Raw genomic sequence first — 21,479 nt, 5'->3', positions numbered from 1 at the left:
GCTGTTGCCGTGGCCACCAGGTCTGAAAGACCGACCCCAAATAACTCCTCCCCTTATTAAGGCAATACTTCCAAATGCCGTTTGGAATACGCATCACCTGACCACTGACGTGTCCATAACCCTCTACTGGTAGAAATGGACAACGCACTTAGACTTGATGCCAGTCGGCAAATATTCCGCTGTGCATCACGCATATATAGAAATGCATCTTTTAAATGCTCTATAGGCAAAAATATACTGTCCCTATCTAGGGTATCAATATTTTCAGTCAGGGAATCCGACCACGCCAACCCAGCACTGCACATCCAGGCTGAGGCGATTGCTGGTCGCAGTATAACACCAGTATGTGTGTAAATACATTTTAGGATACCCTCCTGCTTTCTATCAGCAGGATCCTTAAGGGTGGCCATCTCAGGAGAGGGTAGAGCCCTTACAAGCGTGTGAGCGCTTTATCCACCCTAGGGGGTGTTTCCCAACGCACCCTAACCTCTGGCGGGAAAGGATATAATGCCAATAACATTTTAGAAATTATCAGTTGTTATCGGGGGAAAACCACGCATCATCACACACCTCATTTAATTTCTCAGATTCAGGAAAACTACAGGTAGTTTTTCCTCACCGAACATAATACCCCTTTTTGGTGGTACTCGTATTATCAGAAATGTGTAAAACATTTTTCATTGCCTCAATCATGTAACGTGTGGCCCTACTGGAAGTCACATTTGTCTCTTCACCGTCGACACTGGAGTCAGTATCCGTGGCGGCGTCTATATCTGCCATCTGAGGTAACGGGCGCTTTAGAGCCCCTGACGGCCTATGAGACATCTGGACAGGCACAAGCTGAGTAGCCGGCTGTCTCATGTCAACCACTGTCTTTTATACAGAGCTGACACTGTCACGTAATTCCTTCCAACAGTTCATCCACTCAGGTGTCGACCCCCTAGGGGGTGACATCACTATTACAGGCAATCTGCTCCGTCTCCACATCATTTTTCTCCTCATACATGTCGACACAAACGTACCGACATACAGCACACACACAGGGAATGCTCTGATAGAGGACAGGACCCCACTAGCCCTTTGGGGAGACAGAGGGAGAGTTTGCCAGCACACACCAAAGCGCTATATATATACAGGGATAACCTTATATAAGTGTTTTTCCCCTTATAGCTGCTGTATTGTTAATACTGCGCCTAATTAGTGCCCCCCTCTCTTTTTTAACCCTTTCTGTAGTGTAGTGACTGCAGGGGAGAGCCAGGGGAGCTTCCCTCCAACTGAGCTGTGAGGGAAAATGGCGCCAGTGTGCTGAGGAGATAGGCTCCGCCCCTTTTTTGCAGACTTTTCTCCTGCTTTTTTATGGATTCTGGCAGGGGTTAAAATTCATCCATATAGCCCTGGGGGCTATATGTGATGTATTTTCGCCAGCCAAGGTGTTTTTATTGCTGCTCAGGGCGCCCCCCCCTAGCGCCCTGCACCCTCAGTGACCGAAGTGTGAAGTGTGCTGAGGAGCAATGGCGCACAGCTGCAGTGCTGTGCGCTACCTTGGTGAAGACAGGATGTCTTCTGCCGCCGATTTTCCGGACCTCTTCTGTCTTCTGGCTCTGTAAGGGGGCCGGCGGCGCGGCTCTGGGACCCATCCATGGCTGGGCCTGTGATCGTCCCTCTGGAGCTAATGTCCAGTAGCCTAAGAAGCCCAATCCACTCTGCACGCAGGTGAGTTCGCTTCTTCTCCCCTTAGTCCCTCGATGCAGTGAGCCTGTTGCCAGCAGGTCTCACTGAAAATAAAAAACCTAAACTAAAACTTTCACTAAGAAGCTCAGGAGAGCCCCTAGTGTGCACCCTTCTCGTTCGGGCACAGAGATCTAACTGAGGCTTGGAGGAGGGTCATAGGGGGAGGAGCCAGTGCACACCAGATAGTCCTAAAGCTTTCTTTAGATGTGCCCAGTCTCCTTTTGAGCCGCTATTCCCCATGGTCCTTACGGAGTCCCCAGCATCCACTTAGGACGTTAGAGAAAAATATATATGTGTGCTAGATTATAATTTATTACTTACATACTGTATATCAGATTGACACTTACCACTTCAATTAATATTTTTTTTTTCTGTTTTAATATGAGACTGGCAGAGAGCTTGTTTTTTTTTTAAACAGAGGTTGTTAATCTGATTGTATTTGAGCTTTTATATCTCGTTAATTAACTTAATATAGCATATTTTATTTTAGCTGCTCCAAGTTTATTCAGTTTGAGGAGAGTTAGAATTTGTACGCAGATACCCTGGTGCAGGTTCTACTACAAAGCCTTGACATTCCAGCTAATTCCATCCTCTGATGGTGCTTCCTTGTCTTCAAAAATAACCCCAAACATATTGTTACGTGGCTGTAAACATCCCAGCCAAATGACTAGCTGGATTTCTCAGGTGCCTAATGAGCGCTGAGTTATGTCTGCAAATTTATTACGATTCAATAACAGTTTTAAGGAAGAAGCAGCATTACAATTTCTCACCCTTCTCACGTTTCTTTCTCAGTACTCTGATCACATCCACATCCCCATGACCATCCTTAATCTGACGGTCTGTCCAAAACTGCACTGCCTGGATATTACTCTGGAGAAAGACAGAAAAGCTAGGCAGCTAAGTCATTACTTACAGGAAACAGACAAAGACTATACTATTATGAGGGAAGACAGTGTGACAATGCAGCTAAAACACTCAGGAGAAATAGAGAGAAACAACAGCATTTACTCTGTGGTACTAGGGAATGTCTACACTACTAGAATATTACCCTGAGGTACCATGTGGACACTAGACTACTTGAATACTACTATAAGAGACTATTCTGAGGTACTATAGAGAAGTTAAATTGCCCTCACTGTAATGTACTTAGGGGTAACATTATATACAGCTCAGGTTCTCAAACTCAATTCTCAGGACCCCAAACAGTTCATGATTTCCAGGTCTCACAAAATAAAAATAAGCTAAATAATTAGCTTAACCTGTGGATCTTTCACAATGTATCAGCAAGTAAGGAATGCACCTGTGCACCTGCTAGGTGACCTGGAAAACATGAACTGTTGGGGGTCCTGACGACAGAGTTTGAGGAACACTGACCTACAGTGTCAGAAAAATTTGATTATTTACATGAGCAGTGAAAGGACCTCTACTTTCTAAATCAAAAGGCCTCTGATTTAGAGTTAAATGTAAAGTTGCATCTGCACACTTACATTTCTGAGGCTGTAATATGGAGGCTGTATTATGATCTGCACTTTTCCTAGGATACATATAACTTTATATCTATAGAATAGAAACATCCAGAGACAAAAAGCAACCTTCATAATCATCAACTGCGGAACTTGCACCAGGACTATGGGACATGCAAAGATATGCCGATTTGACTGGTTTCTGGGTTCCAGTTGTACTGAACGTCCATGAACCTATTCAATCGCAAGTAGAGCTACAGTATGAAATAGCTTAACTCAAAATAAGTCAGGTCACAGTGTATGACCAGTGCAACAATTATGCCCAACATGCCAAATGTTTTTGTGTGAAGCTTTGGCATGCTGGTTGCTGAATCATGTATTTACCTGTTCTAAGCACTGTCAGATAACGTGATATGGCTAATATAACTACAGATATACAGATTTGTCCCCCTACATTCTTGCTGCAGTCACGGTAAACAGCCCTTCTAGTCGCGCCCAGTCGTGAGTGTGTTTACTAATGCCAGGTGTCTTTTTGTGCATTTCCCCCCAAAAATGCATCTTAGTCGTATCACTCCGCGAATAATCAGCAGAGTGCTTGTGTGTCTTATTCGCATAAAAATGCGAATAAGACGCATTTTCAGCAAAAAAAGACGCCCAACATTAGCAAAGCTGCCCAGGAACTGCTGGCTCACTCATGCCAGGCATCTCACGGTGCATGGCGTATTGAGGCTAGATCTATGAGGACACATCTGTATAAGATGCAATATGTTATCGCCAATAAACACCTGTCACAGTCAACATAAAAAGGAAGCATAAGTAGGAAGAGGAAGTTAAACAATTAAATCTGTTTTCTTCAATTTATGAACACTCTAATTAAAGTAAATTATACAAATTACCTTTTTGAAATCTCCCACAATATAATTTAATCTGTTACAGTTTCTTCATGATCTAGTCCAAAAATACAACAACCTGCTCAATCTATCAGAAAGGTGATGCATCAGGGTCAAACTTGGACTGACTATTGAAGTTAGAAATTAAGAATCCTAAGGTAAGGATTCTTATATATATTCAATAACAGTCGGATCTATTCCGACATGCAGTTGTCGGAATGGATCCGACAACCCCTATTCAATGGACGGCCAAATCCGACGGATTTGGCCGTACACAGGGTCCTGTCCTGCCGCTGCTGTCAGAGGCTGTGGATCTCCCAGTCCCGCCCTTCCATACAGTGTGAACAGGAGCCGTGTCGCCTTGACACGGCTTCCATTTACACTACACAGCTTACCGGGTTGAACACGTGTTCAACCAGGCAAGCTACCCGGGTAGGATTCCTGGATCACTTGATCCGGGAATTTGCAGGGGGGGCCGTTTCCACTAGAAAAAAACACGGGTAAATGCGCGACCCTGCGCATTTACCCCTATTTTTAGAGCTAGTGGAAAAGGCGTATAACAGGAAAGGTGGTATTAAACAGAGAGTGAAATACAGTGGTGGGGCTGCACCACCAATCACACACCGCAGGGGAAGCCAGTCAGCACATATATACAAACATGCAATCTTTCTGGAACTTAATTGAGAGCTTTATACCTGTATTTTCATTTAAGCATTGATAGCATACCCATACACAATAATGCCAGGACTTGCTTCTAAGCAAGGCACTGCCCTAATTGATGGAAGTTTTAATAGAGGTCTAAGGTCTAAAAGTTCTGGCATCTCAAGTGGGCATGCCCTACTAGAAACAGTTTTGGGAAGACGTAAAAAAGAAACTAAGCTTTGTCTTTTGTGCTGCTGCATAAGAAGGCATGGGTGCATCACACCTATATATTTCTCATGGAGACCTTATTATTTCCTAAAAAACAAAAACATGTTGCCATAAGCTGGATGGTGTAGACACCCCCTTACTTTAGCTTTGCAGAAAAATGATCATCAGTTATGAAATTTAGTGCACTTTCCCAAGCTATATGGTGTTTGTTAATGGTTATGGTTATTCCTTTTCATTGGCAAATGACAGGGTCTGAAAATAAATCTGATTTCAGAAGGTACTGATCTTTGTACTGACATTGAGAAAGACGTACTTGCAGAAAATGGATACAGCAGAATTTAATACAACAAAGGTGCAAAATGATAAGCTGAAGTCATAGAAATTTAGTTATATGAAAAGTTTGTATTTTAATCACGCAACACAATTAGAACAATGTAATATGTTATAATGGGGCAGATGTATTAACCTGGAGAGGGAATAAGGAAGTGATAAAGCAGTGATATGTGCAAGGTGATAAAGGCACCAGCCAATCAGCTCCAATATGTAAATTAACAGTTAGGATCTTATTGGCTGGTGCATTTATCACCTTGCACATATCACTGGTTTATCACTTTCTTATGCCTTCTCCAGGTTAATACATCTGCCCCAATGTTTGACGTGAGCATTCCTTCTTAATATGCGACACAAATGAAGATGTATCTAAACGTTACCAAAAATTTCACAATAATGATATGTTTCCATCTACTGTACCTCAACACTCACCTCTGCCCTGTCATACTGTTGCAGGAGTTGGCTGGCACTATTCATTCTCCCATCTTCCATCTCAATGATCTTTTTCATAATGGCAGCATTTTCCTGCTCCAGGTATTTGCAGTGGGAATGCAAGCTGAATATAGATGACTTGCTACAGGACTGAAGGAACAAAGTGATAAATAACTGTAAAAAAATACTGTAGTAGTCATTTACAAGACTGAGTACCCTGGTAAATAGAAACATTGGGCCTTATTCAGCTTCAGTTGCAGTTTTGCTAAAATAGCAAAACTGCTAATGCTATCACTCGCATGCTGGGGGTCGCCCAGCACAGGGCAAGGCTGTCCAGCATACTAATGGTGGCCAGTGATGCGATCGCAATACAATTGCAATCGCATCGCTGAATTTGGGTAGGCCACTGCAGGTAGCCCACTGCCTGCGCATTCGGGCTGCAACCATTTTCTCTGTCGCAGTGGCCACGTGTGACGTCACGCGGCCGCCCCAAAACAGCCCTGGCCCGCCTGTTTTTGCCGCCCTGCCCCTGCAATCAGGCAGAGGCGTTTGCATCAATGCCATGAGATCGCATTGTCCAGGCTGCGCATGCGCAGAACAGGACCTGGGCGTGCGCGCTGGCCCAGGGGACGGGAGAATGCGGTCGCATCACTGATGGGAACTGAATAAAGCCCATTGTTTGGACTCTTTAATTAGAATATGGGTGGTCATTCCGAGTTTTCGCTATGCTGCGATTTGTTGCTAAATGCGCATGCGCGTGGTACGCAGCGCGCATGCGCTTAGTTATTTAACTAAAAACTTAGCAGTTTTGCTGTTGTTCGTGCGGCGCTTTTTAGTCGCACTGCTGATCGGTGAGTGATTGACAGGAAAGGGGAGTTTCTGGGAGGTAACTGAGCGTTTTCCGGGAGTGTGCTAAAAAAAGCAGGCGTGCCAGGTAAAAACGCAGGAGTGGCTGGAGAAACGGGGGAGTGGCTGGCCGAACGCAGGGCGCGTTTGTGACGTCAAACCAGGAACTAAACGGACTGAGGTGTTTGCAATCTAGGAGTAGGTCTGGAGCTACTCAGAAACTGCAAGGAATTATTTATTAGCAGTTCTGCTAATCTTTCGTTCGCTATTCTGCTATGCTAAGATACACTCCCAGAGGGCGGCGGCCTAGCGTTTGCAATGCTGCTAAAAGCAGCTAGCGAGCGAACAACTCGGAATGAGGGCCATGGATCTGCATTCTGTGCAATATGAGAATATAATATGAGTGGTATAAATACTTCTATAAACAGCTGTAAAAGATATCTTCATCTTTGCCCGCATCTGTTATCAATAGACATCAAACATAATAATATCCTTACCAATGGTGGCCATGATAGGATGTTCCTCATCCATGCCAGAGAGTGACATACAGTACATAATTAAACCAATATAGTGTGTGCATATTAAGATATGTAAGAAAATAGGATTTTAATTACCTACCAGTAAATCCTTTTCTCGTAGTCCATAAGGGATATTGGGGAGACTTAGTATGATGGGGTATAGACGGGGTCCAAAGGAGCCGATGCACTTTAAATTTCTTCACTGGGTGTGCTGGCTTTTCCCCTCTATGCCCCCTGCCACAGGCAGTTATAGGTAAAACAGTGCCTGAAGGAGAAAAGACGTACTTGAGAGAAGGAACATAACAACGAGTGGTGAGATTCATACACCAGCACACCATAATATAACCGAGCCAGCAACGGCTGGTAACAAAACAGCAACAGCAGAACAGGTAACCATAAAAAGAGAACCTGCAGAAAAGTCAACGCACTGAGGCCGGCGCCCAATATCCCTTATGGACTACAAGAAAAGGATTTACCGGTAGGTAATTAAAATCCTATTTTCTCTAGCATCCATAAGGGATATTGGGGAGACTTAGTACGATGGGGACGTCCCAAAGCTTCCAGAACGTGCGGAGACTGCTGCAGCACCGCCTGCCCAAACTGGGAATCTTCTTTGGCCAGGGTATCAAACCGGTAGAAATTCACAAAGGTGTTCTTCCCCGACTAGGTAGCAGCTCGACATAGTTGCAAAGCAGAGACTCCATGGGTAGCAGCCCAGGAAGACCCCACTGATCTTATAGAGTGGGCCTTCAGAGACTGTGGAACAGATAAGGCTGCCGACACATACTGTAGGCCTGATGGATGGTAAGCCTACGCCAGCAAGCAATAGAGTGCTTTGAAGCAGGGCAACCCTTCTTCTGTGCATCATATAGCACGAACAAAGAATCCGTCTTTCTAATCCGAGCCGTTCTCTTGACATAGATCTTCAAGGCTCGCACAGCATCCAATGCCTCCGGAGGAGCAGAAGTGCCAGAACCTGACGGAACCACAATAGGTTGATTCAAGTGGAATGCAGAGACGACCTTCGGCAGGAACTGCTACCTAGTCCTGAGCTCTGCTCTGTCCTCGTAAAAGACCAAGTAGGGATTTTTACACGATAAGGCCCTCAATTCTGAGACACGCATAGCAGAAGCCAGGGCCAACAACATCACCGTCTTCAACGTGAGGTACTTGTCTTCTACCATCATCAGTGGTTCAAACCAGGAGGACTGTAGAAACGCCAACACAACATTCAAGTCCCAGGGTGCCGTGGTCGGCAAAAAAAAAAAAGGAGGTTGTATGTGAAGTACCCCTTGCAAAAAGGTCTGAACTTCTAGCAACACTGCCAATTTTTTCTGGAAGAAGATGGAGAGAGCTGAAATCTGGACCTTAATGGAACCCAAACATAAACCCTTGTCCACACCAGCCTGCAGGAAACGTAGGAAACGGCAGAAGTTGAACTCCGCAGGCGGGTACGTGCGGTCCTCGCACCAAGAGACATATCTTTTTCAGATATGATGATAGTGTTTTGACGTCACAGGTTTCCTGGCCTGAACCATGGTAGCAATGACCTTCTTTGAAAGGCCCTTGTGAGCTAGGATGTTCCGCTCAACCTCCAAGCCGTCAAACGAAGTCACCGTAAGTCCGGGTAGACATACGGTCCTTGTTGAAGAAGATCTTTTCTTAGTGGTAGAGGCCATGGGTCTATGGCGGACATGTCCAGAAGATCCGCATACCACGCCCTCCAAGGCCAATTTGGGGCAATCAGAATTGACTGGACTCCTTGATGTTGGATTCGTTTTAGCACCCTTGGGAGCAATGGAATCGGAGGAAACAGGTAGACCAGCCGGTAAGGCCATGGTGACCTCAGTGCATCCACTGCCCTCGCCTGAGGGTCCCTGGTTCAGGAGCAATACCAACAAAGCTTCTTGTTGAGTCGAGAAGCCATCAAGTCTATTTGAGGGCAGCTCCACCGGTCGATGATCTGCTGAAACACCTGATGGTGGAGCCCCCACTCTCCCGGGTGGAGATCGTGACAACTCAGGAAGTCCGCTTCCCAGTCGTCTACTCCTGGAATGAAGATTGCTGACATTGCTCTTGCATTTCTTTCTGCCCAGAGGAGTATCTTTGACACCTCTTGCATGCAGGCCCTGCTTTTTGTCCCTCCTTGCCGATTGAGGTACGGCCTGAAGCAGAGCAATGTAGATTGCCCGAAGTTCCAGAATGTTGATCGGAAGGAGGGCTTCGTGGGCTTACCACCTGCCCTGGAACTGAGCCCCTTGGATGACAGCTCCCCATCCTCTCAGACTTGCATCCGTCGTGAGGAGGATCCAATCCTGAATCCCGAAACTCCAGCCTTCCAGGAGATTGGAAGACTGCAGCCACCACAGGAGGGAAATCCAGGCCTGAGGTGACAGCCGTATCATCCGGTGCATCTGAAGATGAGATCCGGACCACTTGCTCAGGAGATCCAACTGAATTGTTCTGACATGGAACCTCCCATATTGGATCGCCTCGTATGAGGCTACCATTATTCCCAACAATCTTACGCAGAGATGGATGGATATTCGAGCAGGTCGGAGAACCATGCGGACCATCTCCTGGAGTGTTCTTCGCCTTGTCTTCTGGGAGGAACACTTTCTGGTTCGCAGTATCCAGCAACATTCCCAGGAACAGGAGCCTCTGAGTTGGCTCCAGGTGGGACTTCTGTAAATTGAGGATCCACCAATGGTGTGACAGGAGCTGAATAGTGTGGTCTATATGAAGCAGTAGAAACTCCCTGGAGCTCGCTTTTATCAAGAGATCGTCCAGATAAGGGACAATATTGACCCCCTGGACCCGGAGTTGGAACATCATCTCCGCCATCACTTTTATGAACACCCTCGGCGCTGTGGACAGGCCGAAAGGAAGCGCCTGGAACTGGTAGTGATCGTCCAGCAGGGCAAACCTCAGGTAAGCCTGGTGAGGAGGCCAAATTGGGATATGGAGATAGGCGTCCTTTATATCAAGGGAGACCATGAACTCCTGGTCTTCCAGGCTCGCAATCACTGCTCGCAAGGATTCCATCTTGAACTTGAAAACCTTTCAGTAAGGGTTCAAGGATTTTAGATTCAAAATGGACCTAACCGAACCGTCTGGCTTTGGAACCACGAACAGGTTGGAGTAGTAGCCCTTTCCCTGTTGTTGCAGTGGCACTGGAACAATGACCTGGGTCCGGACCAGCTTTAGGATGGCCTGTTGCAGGGTAACACGCGTATCCTCCAAAGCTGGTAAGCTTGATTTTAAAAATTGTTGGGGAGGAGCGCTGTCGAACTCCAGCTAGTAGCCTTGAGAAATGAGGTCGCTTACCCAGATATCCTGGCAGGAGCCTTCCCAGATGCAGCTGAAGTGACGCAGCCGGGCTCCCACCTCGAGATCCCCTCGGGGTGGGTGGGCACTGTCTTGCTGAGGCCTTGGAGGAAGCTGAATCAGTGCTCTGATCCTGAGAACCGGCGGTCGCTGGTTTTCTTGTCTTACCTCTGGTGCCTCTTGCTGCATTAGAGGCACCTCTGGCCCTAGAGCGAAATCTGTTCGACTGAAAGGACTGAACAGATGGCCCTGGTTAGGCAGGCCTAGCTGGCGGGGCCCCAGAAGGAAGAAACGTGGATTTCCCTGCAGTAACCTTAGAAATCCACGTATCCAACTCAACCCCGAAGAGCCATCCCCCAGTAAAGGGGAGAGATTCTACACTGCGCTTGGACTCTGCGTCCGCTATCCATTGACACAACCACAAGGCCCTGTGCGCCGACACTGCCATGGCAGAGGTCCTAGCATTGATATTGCCCATCTCTTTGAGATAGTCACACAGGACGCGTGCAGTGTCCTGAATGTGCTTCAGGAGAGTTACCGTAGTGACCAGGGGCATATCCTCAGGGAGGCCCTCCTGAATTTGAGTAGCCCACGTATGAATGGCATGGGTCATCCAGCAACCTGCTATGACTGGCCTTTGCGATACACCTGCTGCTGTGTAGATAGACTTTAATGTAGTCTCTATTTTTCTGTCCCCCTTTATGGTAAAGGGCCAGGGGCAGGCAGCACCGCCTTTTTAGACAGTTGAGAGACTGATACATCAACTCCCGGGGGTTCTTCCCAGAATTTCGTACCTTCAGGAGCAAATGGGAAAGTGTGCAAAAAAATTTTTTTGTCTGGATTTTTCCAGGCTAACTTAAATAGGTCATCTAACTCTGCAGAATCAGGGAAAGTGACATTAGACTTGTTCTGTGTAAAATAAGATTTTAAACCTACCGGTAAATCTATTTCTCATAGTCCGTAGAGGATGCTGGGGACTCTGTAAGGACCATGGGGTATAGACGGGCTCCGCAGGAGATAGGGCACCTAAAAAGAACTTTTACTATGGGTGTGCACTGGCTCCTCCCTCTATGCCCCTCCTCCAGACCTCAGTTAGAGAACTGTGCCCAGAGGAGATGGACAATACAAGGCAGGATTTAGAAATCCAAGGGCAAGATTCATACCAGCCCACACCAATCATACCATGTAACCTGGAACATACATAACCAGTTAACCGTATGAACAATAACAGTAACGGTCCAAGACCGATTCCAACTGTAACAGAACCCTTATGTAAGCAACAACTATATACAAGTCTTGCAGAGTTTCCGCACTGGGACGGGCGCCCAGCATCCTCTACGGACTAGGAGAAATAGATTTACCGGTAGGTTTAAAATCTTATTTTCTCCTACGTCCTAGAGGATGCTGGGGACGCCGTAAGGACCATGGGGTTTATACCAATGCATCCGATCGGGCGGGAGAGTGCGTATGACTCTGTAGCACCAACTGAGCAAACGCTAGGTCCTCATCAGCCAGGGTATCAAACTTGTAGAATTTAGCAAAAGTGTTTGACCCCGACCAAGTCGCCGCTCGGCAAAGCTGTAATGCCGAGACGCCTCGGGCAGCCGCCCAAGAAGAGCCCACCTTCCTAGTGGAATGGGCCTTAACCGAATTTGGTACCGGCAATCCAGCCGTAGAATGAGCCTGCTGAATCGTATTACAGATCCAGCGAGCAATAGTCTGCTTCGAAGCAGGTGCGCCAATCTTATTAGCAGAATACAGGACAAACAGAGCCTCTGTTTTCCTAATTCTAGCCGTCCTGGCTACATAAATCTTTAAGGCCCTGACTACGTCCAGGGATCTGGAATCCTCCAGGTCACTTGTAGCCACAGGCACCACAATAGGTTGATTCATATGGAATGAAGAAACCACTTTAGGCAAAAATTGCGGACGTGTCCTCAATTCAGCTCGATCCACATGAAAAATCAAGTAGGGGCTCTTGTGTGACAAAGCCGCCAATTCTGACACTCGCCTTGCTGATGCTAAGGCCAACAACATGACCACCTTCCAGGTAAGAAATTTCAACTCAACCTTGTTAAGCGGTTCAAACCAGTGTGATTTTAGGAACTGCAACACCACGTTCAGGTCCCATGGTGCCACTGGAGGCACAAAAGAGGGCTGGATGTGCAGCACTCCCTTTACAAACGTCTGGACTTCTGGAAGAGAAGCCAATTCCTTCTGAAAGAAAATCGAGAGGGACGAAATCTGTACCTTAACAGAGCCTAATTTCAGGCCCATATCCACTCCTGTCTGTAGGAAGTGGAGAAAACGACCCAGATGAAAATCTTCCGTAGGTGCATTCTTGGTCTCACACCAAGACACATACTTTCGCCAGATACGGTGATAATGTTTTACCGTCACCTCCTTCCTAGCCTTTATTAAAGTAGGGATGACCTCTTCTGGAATCCTCTTTTTCGCTAGGATTCGGCGTTCAACCGCCATGCTGTCAAACGTAACCGCGGTAAGTCTTGAAATACACAGGGCCCCTGTTGCAACAGGTCTTCCCTCAGAGGAAGAGGCCAGGGATCTCCTGTGAGCATCTCTTGTAGATCCGAGTACCAGGCCCTTCGAGGCCAGTCTGGGACAACGAGTATCGTCTGTACTCTTCTTCGTCTTATGATCCTCAACACTTTTGTGATGAGAGGAAGAGGAGGAAACACGTAGACCGATTTGAACACCCACGGTGTTACCAGAGCGTCTACTGCTACTGCCTGAGGGTCCCGAGACCTGGCACAATACCTCCGAAGCTTTTTGTTGAGGCGTGATGCCATCATGTCTATTTGAGGAGTTCCCCAAAGACGCGTTACGTCTGCAAAGACTTCTTGATGAAGTCCCCACTCTCCTGGATGGAGATCGTGTCTGCTGAGGAAGTCTGCTTCCCAGTTGTCCACTCTCGGAATGAAGACAGCCGACAGAGCGCTTACGTGATTTTCCGCCCAGCGAAGAATCCTGGTGGCTTCCGCCATCGCGACTCTGCTTCTTGTCCCGCCTTGGCGGTTCACATGAGCCACTGCTGTGACATTGTCTGATTGAATCAGAACCGGTAGGTTTCGAAGAAGACTCCGCTTGTCGAAGGCCGTTGTAAATGGCCCTGAGTTCCAACACATTGATGTGTAGACAGGACTCCTGGTCTGACCACAGTCCCTGAAAATTTCTTCCTTGTGTGACTGCTCCCCATCCTCGGAGGCTCGCGTCCGTGGTAACCAGGATCCAATCCTGAATTCCGAACCTGCGAGCCTCCAGCAGGTGAGTACTTTGCAACCACCACAGGAGAGACACCCTGGCCCCTGGGGACAGAGTTATTTTCCGATGTAAGTGCAGATGGGACCCGGACCACTTGTCCAGAAGGTCCCTGTCACGATCTAGGTAATTCCTTATCAGTATTTACCTTCCAAATGCCTCCTGAGACTGTCCCAGTGTTCCAAGCCTGGATTCCATCTGCACTGTCTGTGTGCAGCACGCTGCATCTCATTGTCTCAAATCTCTTTACTGTGATTCTGGCAGCTTCATGGTTAAAGCTCACATTCAAGTTACAAACAATCTTTCCCTCCAAAAGCTACCATGGGCGCAGCCATGTTTTCCTAATCACATGTTACCTTTCAGCCTATCAGCTGCACTCTGCTCTCAGCCTGATTACACAGCAGCTGCACTCTGGTCTCTGGTTAATCAGCCAGCCAATCCCTGCTTCCCAGCAGGTATAAATATCTTGTTCCTGGGGTGGAAAGATGTCAGTGCTTACTGTCACAACTGAGGGCTGGTGCTGACCAGGGGGAAGCCTCAGTTGTAGGGGCTGAGGTATATGTGTACCTGGGAGGCAGTACAGGGTTCTTGGACATGCAGGGAACCTTTAGAACAAATGCCCAAAGGCGTGACCAAGACAACAAAGGAAAGTTCAAAGGTTTTATTAAACACAGTTCAGAGGAATACTGATGACTTGGAACTGGTAATAGGAAACACAGTTCAGAGGAATACTGATGATAGAAAACCGATGGTGACTTGGGATCGATGGCGGAACACCGATGGTGACTTGGCATCGATCCCAAGTCACCATCGGTGTTCCGCCATCGATCCCAAGTCACCATCGGTGTTCCGCCATCGATCCCAAGTCACCATCGGTGTTCCGCCATCTATCCCAAGTCACCATCGGTTTTCTATCATCAGTATTCCTCTGAACTGTGTTTCCTATTACCAGTTCCAAGTCATCAGTATTCCTCTGAACTGTGTTTAATAAAACCTTTGAACTTTCCTTTGTTGTCTTGGTCACGCCTTTGGGCATTTGTTCTAAAGGTTCCCTGCATGTCCAAGAACCCTGTACTGCCTCCCAGGTACACATATACCACAGCCCCTACAACTGAGGCTTCCCCCTGGTCAGCACCAGCCCTCAGTTGTGACAGTCCCATTGAAAAGTCCTTGCATGGAACCTTCCGAAGGGAATGGCCTCGTAGGCCGCCACCATTTTTCCCAGAACTCGAGTGCATTGGTGAACTGACACCCTTTTCGGTTTTAGCAGGTTTCTGACCATGTTCTGGATGTCCTGGGCTTTCTCCAGTGGGAGAAAGACCTTCATTTGTTCTCTATCCACTATCATACCTAGGAACGTTAGCCGAGTTGTCGGAATCAACTGTGACTTCGGTAGATTTAGAATCCAACCATGTTGCTGGAGCACTCTCAGAGAGAGCGCCACGCTGCTCAGCAGTTTCTCTCTGGATCTCGCTTTTATTAGGAGATCGTCCAAGTATGGGATAATTGTAACTCCATGCTTGCGCAGGACCACCATCATTTCCGCCATTATCTTGGTGAAAATCCTCGGGGCCGTGGAAAGCCCAAACGGCAACGTCTGAAATTGGTAATGACAATCCTGTACAGCGAATCTCAGGTATTCCTGATGGGGAGAATATATGGGGACATGAAGGTACGCATCCTTTATGTCCAGAGACACCATAAACTCCCCCTCCTCCATATTGGCTATTATCGCTCTGAGTGATTTAATTTTGAATTTGAATCTTTTTATGTACAGGTTTAGGGACTTTAGATTCAAAATAGGTCTGACCGAACCGTCCGGTTTCAGGACCACAAATAGGGTTGAGTAGTAACCTCTTCCCTGTTGGTTCAGGGGAACCCTGATTATTACTTGCTGTAGACACAGCGTTTGAATTGCAGCTAAGACTACATCCCGTTCCGATGTGGAAGCTGGTAGGGCCGATTTGAAAAATCGGCGCGGGGGCACCTCCTCGAATTCCAGTTTGTAACCCTGGGAAACTATTTCCAACACCCAAGGATTCAGGCCTGAGCTGACCCAAGCCTGGCTGAAAAGTCGAAGACGTGCCCTCACCGGTGCGGACTCCCTCAGGGGAGCCCCAGCGACATGCTGTGGGCTTTGGAGTAGCCGGGGAGGACTTTTGTTCCTGGGCACCTGCCGAAGCAGGTGCTCTTTTGCTTCTGCCCTTACCTCTGGCGAGGAAGGAGGATCCCCGACCTCTTCTGGACTTGTGCGACCGAAAGGACTGCATCTGATAGGGTGGTACTTTCTATTGCTGTTGGGGAATAAATGGTAAAAAGTTTGATTTACCTGCTGTAGCTGTGGAAACCAGGTCCGTCAGCCCATCCCCAAACAATACATCTCCCTTATAGGGTAGAACTTCCATATGTTTTTTGGAATCTGCATCACCCGTCCATTGGCGAGTCCATAAGGATCTTCTCGCAGAGATAGACATGGCATTGGCCCTAAAAGCCAGCAAACCAATGTCCCTTTGAGCATCCCTCATAAATAAGACTGCGTCTTTAATATGGGCTAGAGTTAAGAATATAGTATCGTTATCCATCTTATCAAAATCAGCTGTCAGCTCATCTGTCCAAGCTGAAATCGCACTACACACCCATGCCGACGCAATTGTCGGTCTAAGGACTGCTCCAGTATGAGAATAAATACACTTTAAGGTAGTCTCTTGCCTGCTAACTGCAGGGTCCCTAAGGGCAGCTGTGTCAGGAGACGGTAGCGCCACTTTCTTGGACAAGCGCATCAGGGCCTTGTCCACAGTGGGAGGTGATTCCCAACGCTCCCTATCCTGTTTAGGGAAGGGGTATGCCATATAAATTCTTTTGGGTATCTGCGGTTTCTTTTCCGGAGTCTCCCAAGCTTTTTCAAAGAAATCATTTAGTTCATGAGATGTGGGAAAATTTATAATCTGTTTCTTTCCCTTAAACATGTGCACCCTTGTGTCGGGGACCGAGGGTTCATCCGCAATATGCAACACATCCCTTATTGCCACAATCATACACTGAATGCTTTTTGTCACCCTAGGGTGCAATTTCACTTCGTCATAGTCGACACTGGAATCAGAGTCCGTGTCGGTAGTAGTGTCTTGTGTTAAGGGACGCTTTTGAGACCCCGACGGGCCCTGCGAGTCGGTCCAATCCGAGGATTGACCCCCTGATGTCCCCAATTCAGCCTTATCAAGCCTCTTATGTAAGGATGCCACACTTGCATTCAACATATGCCACATGTCCATCCATTCCTGAGTCGGCACAACCGACGGGGACACACCACTCATTTGCTCCACCTCCTCCTTGGAAAAGCCTTCCGCTTCAGACATGTCGACACCACGTACCGACACCCCACACACACAGGGATTAACCTATAAGGGGACAAAACCCCAACCAGGCCCTTAGGAGAGACAGAGAGAGAGTATGCCAGCACACACCCAGCGCTTAATAACACTGGAAAAATATGACCAGATAGCGCTTTTATATATATATATAAAATGACCAGATTCCCACTCACTGCGCTCAAAATGCCCCCCTCCTCTTTTTTCCAGCCTGAATGTTCAGCAGGGGACAGACCAGGGACCCAGCGTTTTCCTCATGCAGCTTCTGTGGAGAAAATGGCGCTGGTTAGTGCTGGGGATCAAGCTCCGCCCACCCAACGGCGGGCTTCGGTCCCGGTGATTTTTTTAATAGAAAATGGCGGGGGATCGTAGAATTACTGCCCAGCACCCTAATCTAGCTTGTCAGTGCCCAATTGTGAGGTTTATTGTTGCCCAGGGCGCGCCCCCCCCCCCCCCTGCGCCCTGCACCCTTCAATGCTGCTGTGTGTGTGTGTGAATGGGAGCAATGGCGCGCAGCTTACTACTGCGCGCCTTACCTCATGAAGATCTGATGTCTTCTGCCGCCTATGATGTCTTCTGCCTTCTCATACTCACCCGGCTTCTATCTTCGGCATCTGTGAGGAGGACGGAGGCGCGGCTCCGGGACGAACCCCAGGTGAGACCTGTGTTCCGACTGCCTCTGGAGCTAATGGTGTCCAGTAGCCTTAGAAACAGAGCCCAACCGTTAAGCCAGCCCTGCTTCTCTCCCCTCAGTCCCACGATGCAGGGAGCCTGTTGCCAACAGGACTCCCTGAAAATAAAAAACCTAACAAAATTCTTTTTCAACAGAAAACTCTGGAGAGCTCTCTGCAGTGCACCCATTCTCCTCTGGGCACAAGATCTAACTGAGGTCTGGAGGAGGGGCATAGAGGGAGGAGCTAGTGCACACCCATAGTAAAAGTTCTTTTTAGGTGCCCTATCTCCTGCGGAGCCCGTCTATACCCCATGGTCCTTACGGAGTCCCCAGCATCCTCTAGGACGTAAGAGAAAGAAAAATTACTACTGTGACGCAGCGTCCTCTAGAGGGAGTTTTAACACGTCCCGTATAGCCCACTAACGGTATCCAAGTCCTCCCCATCCTCCTGTATTTCTTCATATGAGTCAGAGTGTAAGGCAAGTGAACCACGCTTTTGTGGTCCTGAGTTAGAGAGGGGTCGTTGTGTAACATCAGACCTGGCAGCCAGGTCTGCAACAGCTTGCTGTAGTAGTGGAGTTTTTTTGAGCATTATCAGTGAGTTGTGACATATCAGACATCCTATTTTTAATGGCACCTAGCCAGGAAGGCTCTTGACTCTCTCCCCCAGCCCCCTCACTAAGTTGTGAAGATTGACTGCATTGTTCACATGATACAGAATCAGTTGATAAGGGAGAATATGGTGTGGCATACACTGTACAGTTTGTTTACCCATGTTCACAGTAAATCACAGTTCCATACACACAGACAGTAATACTCAGCAAGCCTGCCCTACTGTATGTGAGAGGGAGATAGAGAGAGGAGACCAGCACACCCCAGCTACACAGCCCCAGTGAGGCTGTTAGCTGTTATATCACAGTGAAACACCTATGATTACTGTCCTTTATAGGACACAGATTGTGAACAATAGCGGCTCTCCCCCTTTGCTACACCCTGTACCAGTTTTCCAGCATGTCTTGAGTGTCAGGAGAAGCTTTGTGTGCCTGCTGCTGCTGCAGTAAGCAGAGGAAGGCGCCAAAATGCCGCTGGTCCCGCTCTGTGGTAGCTCCACCCCCACAATGGCGCCGGAGCTACAGAGTGTTTTATACTTGCAATGTCTCCCAAAGTGCTTAAAAACATCACACAAGTGCTAGTTTAAGCCATCGCTAGCCAGTTTACACAGGGGGCTATAGCGGGTCCCCCCCGGGAGGGTCCCGTATGCCTCCCCCATCTCACAGTACAAGGTAAGTTTATTGTAATCTAAATGTTATATGCAAGTAATGTTACATGGATAGATGTTAGAAAAGGTAAACAGAAAGATAGATCAGTGGTAAAGAACAGGAAAATTGAGATTTATCACATCAGTAGATTGATCATGTGACTGGCTAAAAGCACAGACAAACCATTGTAATGCCACACAGCTTTGTTATCAAACTCACTACCAACTAAAACCGTCATTTATCAGATGCATTTCCTGATATGACATCTCCAATTAGTAAACTAAACTTATATTAACCTATAGGTTATATGCCAAAAATGTTAGATCAATCAGTATGAGTAGGGATCGATAGATAGATAGATAGATAGATAGATAGATAGATAGATAGATAGATAGATAGATAGATATGAAATGCAAACAGATTGACATTTTTACCACCTCAGTAGGATTATGTGTTATGCTAACATTGTAGACAGCCCTTGTGATGTCACTGAGGTTTGTTGTTAAAGTCACTAGCTGATATAGAACTATCAGTTATCAGCAGTATTTGCTGATTTTACATCTCACGGTGTAAGGTAATCTTATTTTTACCTAAATGCTATATGCAAGTAATGATAAATGGATAGATTAAATGGATGATATCTCCAAGAAAGTAAGCTTACGTTAACCTACAAGTTATATGCAAATAAAGTTAGATCTATCAGTATGAGGATAGATAGATTGATAAAACTCTAGATATCACCAATGAAAGGCCAGAAGATTGAAATTTACCACCTCAGTAGGCTGATAATTTGATATGCTAACATTGTAAACAGTCTTTGTGATGTCACTGAACTTTGTGGTTAAAGTCACTTGCCCTTAGGTGATTGTAATTAGTATAGGTCATGAATATGCTGTCATACATATTAGAATGGGCACTATTATAGGTAAGTCCTGCATGAATTTATATAATGTGAAATGTTAGGGACCCACCTGATGAGATTCACCTTGACTTAGTAGGGTATGCATTTTTGGTGAAACAACATGTGCTAAAAACTTTATCAACCTTATTTATACAGTGCATCCGAAAAGTATTCACAGTGCTTCACTTTTTCCACAATTCATTCCCCCCCCTCAAAATTTTACATACAATACCCCATAATGACAACATGAAAAAATAGGATTTTGGTTACCTACCTGTAAATCCTTTTCTCGTAGTCTGTAGAGGATGCTGGGGTCCACATTAGTACCATGGGGTATAGACGGGTCCACCAGGAGCCATTGGCACTTTAAGAGTTTGAGAGTGTGGGCTGGCTCCTCCCTCTATGCCCCTCCTACCAGACACAGTCTAGAAACGGTGCCCGAGAAGACGGACATCTTCGAGAGAAGGATTTAACACAGATAGTCGCGAGATTCACACCAGCTCACACATGCAAGGCACATCAAGCTAACTAGCTTGAAAAACTCAGCAACTGCTGAAACATTACTTACCAAGTAACAATGCAGTACATAACTAAACAAAGTTGTACTGAACCAGAAAACGGTTGCAGGAAAACGAAGCGCTGGGCGGGCGCCCAGCATCCTCTACGGACTACGAGAAAAGGATTTACCGGTAGGTAACCAAAATCCTATTTTCTCTTACGTCCTAGGGGATGCTGGGGTCCACATTAGCACCATGGGGATGTACCAAAGCTCCCAGAACGGGAGGGAGAGCGCAGAGGCTCCTGCAGAACTGATTGACTGAACTTCAGATCATCAGAGGTCAAAGTATCGAACTTGTAAAACTTTGCAAACGTGTTCGACCCAGACCAAGTTGCAGCTCGGCAAAGTTGCACTGCCAAGACACCCCAGGCAGCCGCCCAGGAAGACCCCACCTTACGAGTAGAGTGGGCCTTAACAGATTTTGGACACGGCAGTCCTGCCGTAGAATAAGCGTGCTGGATAGTGAACCTAATCCAGCAAGAAATAGTCTGCTTAGAAGCAGGACACCCAATTTTCTTGGGATCATATAGGACAAACAGAGAGTCAGACTTTCTGTGACGAGAAGTTCTCTTCACATGTATCTTTAGAGCCCTTACAACTCCAAGGACTTTGATGTGATTGAGGAGTCAGTAGCCACTGGCACCACAATAGGTTGGTTGATATGAAATGCCGACATAACCTTCAGAAGAAACTGCTGACATGTCCGGAGCTCAGCTCTATCTTCGTGGAAGATCAAGTAAGGGCTTTTACAGGATAAAGCCCCCAATTCGGACACGCGTCTAGCAGAAGCTAAGGCCAACAACGTGACCGCCTTCCATGTAAGAAATTTGACCTCAACCTCCTGTAGAGGTTCAAACCCAATCCGAGTGGAGGAACTGCAGCACCACGTTAAGGTTCCAAGGCGCCGTAGGCGGTACATAAGGAGGTTGGATGTACAGAACTCCCTTCAAAAAAGTCTGAACCTCAGGGAGGGCAGCCAATTGTTTCTGGAAGAAAATAGATAGGGCCGAAATCTGGACCTTCACAGATCCCAACC

General features: G+C 47.0%; 1 protein-coding gene across 4 annotated transcripts in view; it reads right to left on the bottom strand.

The window, feature by feature from the left end:
- C3H20orf96 (chromosome 3 C20orf96 homolog) overlaps positions 1-21,479 on the bottom strand; it is a 233,174-nt gene that overhangs the window by 117,081 nt on the left and 94,614 nt on the right. For all 4 annotated transcript variants that reach the window (XM_063959091.1, XM_063959089.1, XM_063959090.1 and 1 more), the window contains exons 4-5: positions 5,717-5,866; positions 2,502-2,601 (exon numbers count right to left, since the gene is read on the bottom strand). In XM_063959091.1, the coding sequence (XP_063815161.1) occupies positions 2,502-2,601; positions 5,717-5,866 (250 nt within the window). The remainder of the gene's footprint in view (positions 1-2,501; positions 2,602-5,716; positions 5,867-21,479) is intronic.

Source organism: Pseudophryne corroboree, chromosome 3, assembly GCF_028390025.1.
Source record: "Pseudophryne corroboree isolate aPseCor3 chromosome 3, aPseCor3.hap2, whole genome shotgun sequence".
In the NCBI taxonomy this organism is placed as follows: Eukaryota; Metazoa; Chordata; class Amphibia; order Anura; family Myobatrachidae; genus Pseudophryne; species Pseudophryne corroboree.
Note: the sequence above shows the minus strand (reverse complement) of the source record. Positions and strands in the feature narration are given on the sequence as shown.